Genomic DNA, 12,598 nt, shown 5'->3' with positions numbered 1-12,598 from the left:
TAGTGGTCTGCAGTATTTTAACGCCAAGTATCGGCTCAGCTCGCTTGGAACCTTGACCGAGGTGTTACCAAAAAAAGTAACAGGTACCTTCAAATTTTTGCTAATGGAAATGCAAAACTAACCATTGTAATGTGTAATGAACTGAACTGAACTGGAATGCTTGATGGAAACTCAACTTTAGAGAGTGTATTTGGCACCCCACGTTATCAACAAATCCAGTTTTTAGGCTAAAGTAACCAAGCTGCCATTGCAGTGTTGGCATCTCACTTGTTAACCTGCACAATAATAAAATGTTCTTTAGGAATCTTCCTTTTTAACCCACTTACTTACTTAGTATATATTATATACATATATATATATATATATATATATATATATATATATATATATATATATATATATATATATATGTATATATATATATATATATTATACTTACTGTATGTCCCTAAAGACCATCAACAACCTGCTATATGTTGACAGTGTAGTCCTTGAAATGTTTTTGAAATAAAGGTTAAAAACCTTAAACCTTTTTTCAGCTGCTTTAACAATACACAATACGCAAATTTCAAAATCCTGTGTTTCAGTTTACCTGCTTCTTTACCGCAGGAACTTTCCCTGATACTAGGAACTGTCTGAGGAACCTTTTGCGCTTCAACTGCAGGAACCAGGGTTTAAATTTAGTTCTGGGGACGTTTTCCAAGGCCTTTTTATTAGTAATAGTTCCAGCACGTAACTCCCCCTGAAACCACAAATTGTAATTTCTACACTTTGGTTTTTGTGTGGATTAAACAAACACGATATGACATGTTAATTAGTGAGCATTAGAGGTGTTTTGTCAGGGTATTGTTGAAATTTGACAGAGCCCGACAGAGCCCCAGAGCTTGCTGTTTTCCCCTGCTTCCAGTCTTTATGCTAAACTAGGCTAACCACCTCCTAAATCCAGCTCTGTACGTAACACAGACACAAAATTGATATCGAGATTGCCTCAGGATTCCTTTAAATCTCTCTTTTGACGCCTCTATCCTCTGTTTACTTGTTACCATGACAACACAATCTGCAGTATGTGCATGTTGAGGTAACATTAGCTTGAGAGATGACTAGCCACTGTGTGTGTGTGTGTGTGTCTCCTGAATGAGCTGTAGTGCTGGGAGATTGCAGGGTAGCTAAGTGTGAAATTAAGGAAGGTGTGTGTGTACTCAAGCGTTGGACATGTAATAGGGCCATGGCTCACAGGCCCTTCATCGCACACACACACCCAAGTATAATGGTACCACTTCTTCTCTCACTCAATACCAGAGCCAATACTGATGTCAGCTCTGTCAGCTAATGATGTCTCCCTCTCTTTCTGTAAAGGTAGAGGATTGTTGCAGTCAGAGATGGAGATGACTATATGTGACCTGAATCATATTTAAGAGAATAGATGACATCTAGACAAGTGGAGTAGGAGATGATGTGAGAAAGAGATTGGAAGATTGATATATATAGAAGGAGAGTGCAGGAGTGTAGAGAAAGATTAATGGAAACAGAGAGCAAGTGGTTGGTAGGAATGGAGAGAAAGAGAGAGAAAAAGCACAGACAGAAGGAGGCTGAGGTAAAAGTAGTGTGATTACCCTAGTAAACTACATGGCCAAAAGTATGTAGACACATATGAGATAGCTGAATATGGCATTCCAAAAGCATGGGCAATGATCTGCTGCTATAACAGGTTTTTGCTCCCATTCAGCCATGACAGCATTAGTGCAGTCCAACACTGATGTTATTGATGTTTTAGGCAATAAGGCCTGACTCACAGTCGGTGTTCCAGTTCATCCCAAAGGTGTTGGAACGGACTGAGGTCAGAGCTCTGTGCAGACCAGTCAAGTTCTTCTATGCTAAAATATCACTGTAGCATTTAGATATACATATACATATACAGGTCTGTTAACTTGCTTGTGTTTTCAGGAGCTTTGGACCGCTGTGTGATGGGCATAACAGCAGTAGAGATCCTGAATGCCTGTGACGAGCTGGCTCCTGCCACTGTGGACGCTCTGACCCACTCAGCTGTGAACCTGAAGCAGGCGATGACTCGCCGCAGCCTGGCGGCACTGAAAAACATGGCACAGCACAAACTGCAGACACTCGCCACCAACCTGCTGGCTGCAGACAACGCCGACAAGGTACAGACAAACCACGAACAGTCACACTACAGCAGAAGGGAGGCTTTGTTTGGTAAATGACTTCAGCTTTCAGCCATGTGTACTAGTGCTAGGGGATTAGCCAATTAAGTCAACAGAAAATGATTACATTGCATAACTTCCAGAAAACTGCACAGAGAACAATGAGGGCAAAACAGCATCACTGACCTGTTTTAACCAAATGTTCTCTGGTCCAGCTCAGCTACAAAACCCAACAGCACCAAATCTGTCAGCACTTTAGCACGTCGTTCACTACCGAGCCTGTTTGTAACCAGTACAACATTTCAACTGATTGAGCAGTTTAGATAACACACTCTACTCTCCTGCTGTAACAGATGGGAACTAACCGCAGACAGTTGCCTCATTAATGGACGCAGTGTCGCTGCAGAATGAATGTGGGGGAAACATTATGGGTATTTGGTGTTATATTTGGCATTAAAAAACGATTTTTGGCTTGTACAATTAAAGGGAAAATACTGACTATTAAATCCACCTGCTGATTGTGAACTGTCAAGAACGTGATCTTAGAGTGGGGTGTATATAGAGTATATACAAAATCACATGATAACAATGGTTACCATGTGTACACAGGTACCTAAGCATACGAGTGTGGGCATGTTCTCTGATACCTTTAAACACAGGTGTGTTTTGTATTTTAGCAGTTCCTCATTAAAAAGTGAGTGAAACCCATTGACCCACAACAACCATGCCCCCATAATATTACAGTTTATATAATTATTATCTTTTTTATCCTGTTTTCTACCAGTTTGTATTATTTATGATACAGTTGCAGTCTAAACTATTTATTTTCATAATCAGTTTTTTCTTTAATTTGGTCTGGAACAAAGTAACAAAATAACTACAGTACAGTTATGACCAAAGAAGTTCCCATCCAACCAGTTCAATGTGGTGATGGGGTCGGTTTGTTCTGACTATTATGATCAAATAATGTAAAACGTAGTTGTATGCAAAAGAACAATTTTCATTTTTTAAGCCATAACTTTTGTGCCGTGTTGAAGTCTGACTTATGACACCTTTTTTCATGAGAACTTGGAGAAAACAAAACACACAAAAAATGACGTTAAGCAGTTACTACGGGTGCTTTCACGCCTGAGCTGTTTGGTCCATTTTAACTGAAGCCTGGAGCATTTGGTGGGATAGTCCGGTTCGTTTGGGGTGGTGTGAAAGCTTTAGCTCTAGTGCTTGTCTGCACAAAATGTTGGTCCACTTGAAAACAGGGTCTCGCTTCGTTTCCAACAGAGTTTCGCAGAGTTTTTTTCAATTTAGGTAAGAACACGATCTGACCCAAATACAGGTAGTGAACCAAAAAGCTATGCATTTACTAGCCTGCAACTTTAATTAATTAATTTAATCTTGCGTGCAATTTTACAGGCTTATATATGATTTTATGGATGATAACTTTCAATTCCATAACTTATTATCATAACCATACATTGGTTATTATGATACACCATCATCTCTCTCTCTCACATCAGGGCCTGCCCTTCACTCGCTGTCTCACTGTCATATTGTTCGGCTTATTATAAAATATCAAAAACATTAAAGCAAAATCAGAAAACGGATACATTTGGTGTTGCTCCAATATTTATAAAACCAGAAGGTGTTGGCGAGTTTTACCTGACCGTTTACATTGCGTGACATTTGTTTACAATGTTTGTTACATTTTGACAATTGTGCAGTGTGAACGCTAACTGAACCAAATGCAATCATTTTGCAACTTCACTACAAAATTGCACCGAGTCTGGCTTCAGGATGAAGAATCTTTCAGTTCTGGCAGATGTATTCAATCTACTGACTTCTATTGTTGAGTTTAAATTGATTCAGAACAGATTTCTGTCTCTCTTTCTCCTCATGTCTTTTCACTTTCTTGTCATTCATCAAAACAGACAATACCTTTTAACACACACAGACACACACACACACAGACACAGACACACACACACACACACACACACACACACACACACACACACACACACACACACACACACACACACACACAGTGGCTCTGGTCAGCTCAGTCAGATAGCTGACTAAAGTCACAGACCAATTAAAACTTCTGTTGACGAACCAAAGGTCAACTCTCCAGCCTGTGCGTGTGTGTGTTTGTGTGAGTGAGACACCACTGTAGTCTCTCAGGGAAGGATGTACTATCTTAAATGTCAAAATTATATATAAATAAAGAAAGAAGTGCAGTGTTTCTTTTCTCAGAGCTGGAATTTCCAGAGAGCAGCTTTAGTGGTTTAAAGGAGACATGAGTCACTGTTGCAGAGTGGACTTATGGTCCATTACTCTGTTTTTAAACTCTGCCTTAAAGGGGCTGTACTCGATATTCAGAACAGCAGCAAACCAATATTTTTTATTTAAATATAAGGTGGAGTAATGGGGGTCCTAAGCAGAGGTCGCGTTATCCAAATATTTTTTTTGAAAGTCGTCTGTCATTTTGACGGATTAGAACACTAAGGGCGATCTATCATAACTGAAAGTGTCTGCTCCGTACAGCAGCAGCAGAGTCACAGGAGTCAGAAGAGTTTCCCGACGATGATGATGGCAGGGGATTTGGTGTCGAAGCAAAAAGTAAAAGTGCCTTTTTTTGCCAATATTTCTGATTTAAACCCAACACTAATAGGGAACCTGTAAAACCTGTAAACTACGGCGGCCACATTGTAGTCAGAATGTGGTGCAGCTGCGCCCACTCCGCAGTAGCCATCACATTGGTAGGCTATATTGCTACATACCATTGTAAAATATCATGGCAGCTGGTTCTTAAAGATCCTACAACATGCTGTTTTTTGGATGCTTTTATATAGGCCTTAGTGGTCCCCTAATGCTGTATCTCTGTCTGTCTCTTTCCCGAAATTCAGCCTTGGGGCAGAATTACATCCACCAGAGCCAGTCCCACAATGAGCTTTACTTAGGATGTGCCATTTCTGTGTCTGTAGCTTTAAATGCTATTGAGGAGGAGAGAGGGGGGGCAAGGTGGAGGGTGGGGGTGTGGCCTTGACCAACTGCCATGCTTCGCTTGTTTTCAAGCCATGATGTCTCTCTCTTTCTCATGGGCAGGTCAAATTCTCTGGGCGGGCAAAGCAGAGAAAGAGGAGGTAACCTTGCTTGCTTATGACCTCATAAGGAGGAGATTCCAGATCGGCCCATCTGAGCTTTCATTTTCTCAAAGGCAGAGCAGGATACCCAGGGCTAGGTTTACATCTATCGCCATTTCTAGCCACTGGGGGACGATAGGCAGGCTAGGGGAACTCACATTAATGTTAAAAACCTCATAAAGTGAAATTGTCATGCCATGGGACCTTTAAAAAAGCCCAATAATTCTGATGGCAAAATGATCGCAGTGTTTTTTAGTGGCCTCCACTGTAATGAAGAGTAATGTCGGTGTTATCTTTTCTTTCCATACCCTTATAAATGCATAACATATAAGCTTGTTCTGTATTTTTATACTAATTATTAAATGAATGAATGAATGAAAATTAATTAGGTATTGAACACGTGTTATTATCAATGGGATTCGTGGTACAGCAGATCCTCACTGCAGGCATAACACACGGAAAGCAGCAGTGTCTGTGGTGTGATGAGGTGGATCCAACCTTGCAAAATGAACCAATGTGGTTCCTTGAGTTTTTTCTCGCAAATTTATGATTTATAATCTCAGAGAATATCCAAGTTTTGTTTCTTGTAAATTTGTGTGTTTTTTCTTGTACATTAACCACTTTAATCTCAGAATGTCTGAGTTTTTATCTTGTAAATGTACTACTTTAATCTTGGAAATTTTTTTTTTTTTTTTTTTTTATTATTTATTAGTTAATTTTTTTTTCTTCGGAATATTACCCCCCTCCCCTGGCTCCTATATATATATTTTTTCCCCATACAATGGCCCTAATATGCCGTTGTGGTATACTGTAGTCTAATTAACCCTTTTCCCAGGGGGAAATTCATGCAGTCAGCAATATTTCTCCAAAAACACAGGTTTGTCTTATGGAAGTAAATCTGTTTCATCGGATTTTGAAATTAAAAAGCCATTGAATTTTTAGCACTAAATATGTATGCATTGAAATTATTTTTCTGAATTTTTTGACTCTGAATTTACTCTTCAAATTTTCAACAACTAATTTTCACCTTTTATTTTTCTAAGTTCATAAATTCGGAATCAAAAATTCAACGTAAAGAAATTCAGACGCAAAATACAATGTTTAAAATTCAACTAATATATTTTCAACTTGCTCAAATTCAACAGGTCAAATTCAGCTGCAAAATGTAATGTTTAAAATTCAGTGTTAACATCCAGGAACCCAAGGAAAAGCAATTGATTTTAGAATCTAGATCGGGAGTGTGCCATAGTAGCTGCAGCCAACAACTGGAAACTTTTTACAATTTTTGTCTGCTATTTCACCACTAAGTGAAGTGATAAAATATTTAGTGGTGAAGTTTAGTTTCACCACTAAACTTCTGAGACTTTTTTATGTGAGAAATCAACTGCTAGAGTTTGAATATGGGCAGTTTTACGAAAATTGATGGCGAATTGCATATTTGCTCCGATGTTGTCAGACTTGAGAAGCTCCAGTCTGATGTGACAGCCAGTTGGCGGCTGCCGGGATCGCTCGCTCGCCGGCCGGCCAGTAATGCTCACAGACCCCGCTGTCAGCTGGAAGTCTCTCAATAAACTCATGGAAAAATGTATTTCCTCAATCGTTTGTTTAAATAACAAAACACAATTATCCATTATAAGATAAACAGCAACCTGTGGTTATCTGCCTTTCGGAGTTAAAAAGCTCCACAAGCGATTGCGGGCGCAATGTTTACGAGCTTGCTGGGCAGCCAGAGCAGGAGTCAGAGGAGTAGGGCGTCTGAAAGGGCAGAGAGATAGGTTTCTCTTTAACATAGCCTATGTGTAAATAATAAATAATGGCATATGTTATTTAGACTCAAGGGGAGACACCAAAGCTTATAATTTCCATTCATTGGCTTAAAACAGGGACCAGATATAGGCTATCACAATGATAATTCCCATCTGTTTTGTGTCTGGGCATGTAGGCTATAAGTGTACATCTAGGCTATATAATAAAATATATTTCCACATAACACTAATGTACACCTGTAGGACAGACCAGTGTTCAGAGAGGCATTATCAGACCTGAAATGACAACAGGACTATTAAAACTAACTGTTGTGTTCATGTAAATAAAAAAGGTTTGAGCAGATTTTGGCAAGCAATGTTTTATACAACCCTCGTTAAATAAAAGTATGTTAAAGAGAGACGTCTCTGCCCTGTCAGACGCTGCTCTCCCTCGCCTCTGGCTGTGTGTGTTTTTTTTCTCACTTTTCAACCACCGGGTGTCCTTTTTTCCCCACCCTAGAAGTCACAAAGAATATTTCTTCTTACCATGTTTTTTTTTTTTACATTTTATTTATGCAAATTTTTTGAATATTACAGTATAAAGACAAGCACATACAAATGATAAAGTAAGACAAGAAACCATCAAAAACAACAAAAAAACAGAACAAAAACAGCCAGCCAGCCAGCCAGCACTCACTCAGTACAAAGAAAAGAAAATGTGTAAATGCACATTTCAATTTATTAGACATCTCGTCTAATAAATTGAAATGTGCATTTACACATTTTCTTTTCTTTTCTTTTTTGCCTTACAATGTCCTCTCATAAAGGGTCAGAAATTCCATGAGGCCAGAAGAGATCAGGGCAGGCCCACAGTAATTGGGATAGCAGATTAGTCCCAGAGTATGGATGTAAGACAAGAACAGCACAATGCATTGCAGGCACACACAACAAGAAAGAAAAAAGTAAAAGACGTCAGGTCCCAGTTTGTGGTCTTTCCCTCCTGATGTACTCTATGAAAGGGCCCCAAATCTTCTTAAATTTAGCATGGGAGTTGGAAAAAGAAATCCGAATTTCTTCAAGGTGCTAACAAGAAGCCATATAATTCAGCCAGGAGGAGAAGTTGACTTCCATTCTCTTAAAATGACCCGTTTTGCAATGACCATACTGAGCATTAGGGCTGGTTGTAAAGCGGAGGGAAGAGCCAGAGAGTCCTTGGAGCATCCCAGTATCACCAAGAGACAGTGAGGAGCCAGTTGTCTGTTATATACGACGCTGTACAAATGAAAAATGTCAACCCAAAACCTAGTGAGTTTAGAGCAGGACCAGAAAAGATGCCAGCGAGTTCCGTCAGCTGACTAACATTTATCACAGGTGGCCGAAGCAGAGGGGAAGATTCTATTCAGTTTAGTCTTGGAAAAGTGCAACCTGTGAATTCAAATCAGTTCAATCAATGACTTTAAACTGAATAAGCTGAAGTCTAGCATTAATAGAGCATACCTTTATCCTGTTCAGCCCTTTCTCCCACAGCTCTTAAGAGATTACCTCACCAGTGTCCTTAATCCACGCCTCTTTAATGTGGAGGGAGGAGGTTGTCATAAAAAAGAGGTTAACAAACCGAGAGATCAGATGTTTGGAGGTGGGAAGTTGGGTCATAATTTCATAGAAGACGTGTTGTACCGGAATTGTATTAAGGCAAGGGAAAAATTGCTTAACAAAATTCCTAATTTGCAAATACTGTAACTAAAAAATTGACTGGAAGAAAGATTGAACTTCGCCTGAAACTGAGCAAAAGAAGCAAAATGGTTATCAATGTAGAGATCCCTGATAGTTGATAAACCTTAAAAACAGCATCCATCAGCCCTGGCTTAAAACAGGGGTTCTGACATATAATAGGAGCATTAGTTGACAGACCTGGGAGACTCAGGACGCTTTTAATTTGCTTTAAAATTGTAAACAAGTTGTGCAAAACAAAGTTGTTGCATAGCGATTTTATTTTATTATTAGGTTTTGAAAATGAAATGGCCGTCAAGGAGGCACCGGTAATTGATTCAGCATTACCAAGTTCAATATCAGGCCACCTAGTGCTGAGCCTACAGGCCCAGATGAAGGTTGTGATAATAGAGTGTAAAAGCTTAAAAAAAGGAAGAAGTGAGAAAAATGGACACCTTCTGAAAGAGATAAGTAACATCATGGAGCACTACCATTTTAATAATGTTAACATGGCCAATTAACGAAAGGGGAAGAAGTTTACATCCATGCAAATAATTAAGTTTAAAAATAAGTTTTGGATTTCTGGAGATATTAATCCCCAAATATTATTATATACATTGGAAATTCAGAAGGGCAAATTGTTTAGAAAACTAGAATCGAGGCCGTTAGAGGCATAAAAACAGATTTCCCCCAATTTATGGTGAATGCAGAGAGTCGCCCAAAGCCGTCTATCAGATTAAGAAGGGGTGTAAGGGATGTCCTCGCATCTGAAAGAGTCAAAAATCACATCATCCGCCTACAACCCTATGGTACAGTCGGATGTGCCACATCTTATACCAGAGATTTGGGGCCTGGCTCTGATGGTTATGGCCAGCAGCTCCAGAGCTAGCGCAAAAAGCATTGACGAGAGGTAGCAGCCTTGCCTGGTGCCGCGATGCAACGGGAACGGGAGGACCTTTCATGATACATTAGAACAGAAGATTGGGGACCACCGTAAAGCATTTTTAATATAGTCATAACGTTCAACCTAAAACCAAATTTCTCAAGAGCAGCATACATGTATCTCCCTTCTACCTGATCAAAAGCCTGCTGGGCATCTAATGAGATACCCCGAGTGGGGTAACTCAGTTGAATACATTACATTTAGCAAACACCTGGTATTTGAGAATGAAACTCTATCCGGGTTGAAACCTGACTGATCGGGATGAATTAAAGTGCCAATGTGTATATTTATCCGGTTAGTCAGGACTTTCACAATTATTTTTTGGTTGAAGTTAAGCAGACTTAAGGAATGATAGGATGCCACATTTGTTTCATCTCTGTTCTTTTTCAAGAGGACACAAATATGGGCAAAGTACCTTTTTTCACAGAGCAATTAATCATCTGGAACAAGAGAGGGGCGATAACGTATATCAATATGCATTTTATAAAATTCTATCTCAAAGCCATCTGGGCCTCAAGCTTTGTCATTGGGCAAAGAACGGACGTCATTTTTGATCTCCTCCATAGTAAATTCAGAGTCCAGTCTCGCAGGCTCCGAAAGGACTGGAATATATGGAGAAAAGTAGCAATATCTGAATCAGTGGCAGTGAATCTAGAGGTGTATCATCACAGTCATTAATCTGTTGTGATCAGTTAATAGTGGTCCAGTGGCTGAAGACATTTTATGTATTGCCCTATCAGCTTGGACATCCTTCAGCTGCATGACAAGCAATTTATCAGCCTTCTCACCTAACTCGAAATGCTTCTGCTTTAATTTGCGAATATAGTTCCCAACCTGCTCACCAAGAATATGGCTGTATTGATATATGTATTTACTTTTAAAATAGAACTAAGGGTGTCTTCAGAACCTGTGTTTCGGTAATCCTTCAATATGCTAGTTCGGCCTCAATGTCCATTAAACGCCTAAGCGTGGCCCTTTTACGAGACGAATGATACGAGATGATGTGACCTCTTATAAAGACTTTTAAGGATTCTCACAAAGTAGAGTCTGAGACTGTGCCATTGTCATTTATGAGGAGAAAGTCCGCAATCTTGGCTGAAATGTAGCCACTAAAAGAATCATCTAAATATAGAGAAGGGTTCAATTTCCAATTATTTTGAGGGGCATAAAGTCAATTGTCACTGAGAGAGGTCCATTGTCAGAAATTAAAATACTATGGTACGTTGAGCTTATTACATTGGAAATTAGTCTAGAGACAACCAGCATATAGTCAATTTTAGTAAAGCTACCGTGCACAGGGGAGAAAAAAGAATATTGCCTCTCTAAGGGGTGCTGATGCCTCCAGATGTCAACCAGTCAGGAGATTTGGCAATATTATTAAGAACAGGGACGGATTTCAATGATGGGGCCACTTTCGAGAAGGATCTATCCAACAGTGGTTAAAAGTAACAATTAAAATCCCCGTCGACGATTATATTATGATTGTTATATTCAGGACCAAGGTTAAAACCCTATATCCCAACCCGCCCACTTCGCTCTGCATCAGCCAACCTGCTTGCTGCCCCCTCACAGCGAGGGAGAACTAATCACTCAACGAAATCCCTGTTTGCTGTCCTGGCCCCTAAATGGTGGAATGAGCTCCCTATTGACATCAGGATGGCGGAAAGCCTATGCATCTTCCGCTGAAGGCTAAAAACACATCTCTACCGACTACACCTCAGATAAACATAAAAAAAAAAAAAAAAAACTTGAACCTGCACTTTCATATGGCTCTTTGTAGCTTTGCTTATTTAAAGCTAGTGTACTTGGTACGGTAAATCAAATGTCGTAGTTGTGTAGTCGACATGGAGCTGGAAAACGCAAAGAACACTTAGCACCAGCTTCGGTTAGCTTCCTCCTCACGTTAAAGGCCCGTCGCTGTGATGAAATCTCTGCCGTGTAGTCAGGAAATATGGAGACACTCTCGCCATGGTAGCGCAGGGGTGCATGTTGATGACTGAGCTGTAGTATGTTGATCACGTCTCGATCGCTGCGGACCTTGGCAGTGATGACCTGCAGCCACTCGTTAAGCTGTGGCATGGGCCTCCGACTTCGGTGGGCTCGGTCTATTTTTACGGGCCTGCTGAAGTTGTCTTGGCCGAGTAGTTCCGGAATCAACTTTCAAACAAAGTCAGTAGGGCTCCTTCTTACCATGCCCTACATGCAGCTTTGTATAAAATAATGCATTTACAAAGAATGGTAAGACATGGAAATGAGAAGTGCAGTAATAGTTTCTAAGGCCACTCTGACTGCAGTGCAACAAGTTGAACTGTGAGCTCTGTGTTAGTTTTCTTCAAGACAATTCAGCAACCTAATGTAGAATGATTGGTTTAAATCAATTATTTCAATATTCACACAAGACACACCATTTATATCACATTTCATCCATTAAGTGTGCTGCATTTGAAAGCAGTTAAACAAATCCAAGTTCCCGTCATCACGACAGTGAGCCATATTTAAGTGCTCATATTATGCTTTTTGCCTTTTTCCCTTTCCTTTATTGTATTATATATCTTTTTGTGCACATTATAGGTTTACAAAGTGAAAAAGCCCAAAGTCCACCGCAAAGGGACTTACCATTTCCAACAGAAAACACTGTTCACAAACTACTCAAAACAGCTCTATTGTAGTCCAGCCTTTACTTCAGAGATGAATGTGCGTCACTTTGTAACACGTTATAATGCTCGCCTAACTGCTAGCATGGCACTCCCTCATACTCTGAAACTGACAAGCTAGCAGTACATACTGCGCATGTGCGACTCCCAACAAAGATGGTACAGAAGTGAGATGTCTCACTCTGAGAGCTCAACACACAGGGTGAAAAGAGGAGCTGCAGCAATGTGCAGTACAATAAAAATATGG

The 12,598-nt window shown here is 39.9% G+C and overlaps 1 protein-coding gene across 4 annotated transcripts in view; it reads left to right on the top strand.

The window, feature by feature from the left end:
* The window catches only part of LOC116034708 (WD repeat-containing protein 7), a 169,372-nt gene that overhangs the window by 28,679 nt on the left and 128,095 nt on the right, over nt 1-12,598 (top strand). For all 4 annotated transcript variants that reach the window (XR_004101187.2, XM_031277389.2, XM_031277390.2 and 1 more), the window contains exon 15: nt 1,945-2,159. Coding sequence is in view for 3 of the 4 variants with exons in the window: in XM_031277389.2 (XP_031133249.1) it covers nt 1,945-2,159 (215 nt within the window). In the remaining variant the exon portion in view is untranslated. The remainder of the gene's footprint in view (nt 1-1,944; nt 2,160-12,598) is intronic.

This window comes from Sander lucioperca, chromosome 14 (genome assembly GCF_008315115.2).
Source record: "Sander lucioperca isolate FBNREF2018 chromosome 14, SLUC_FBN_1.2, whole genome shotgun sequence".
NCBI classification, from domain to species: Eukaryota; Metazoa; Chordata; class Actinopteri; order Perciformes; family Percidae; genus Sander; species Sander lucioperca.
Note: the sequence above shows the minus strand (reverse complement) of the source record. Positions and strands in the feature narration are given on the sequence as shown.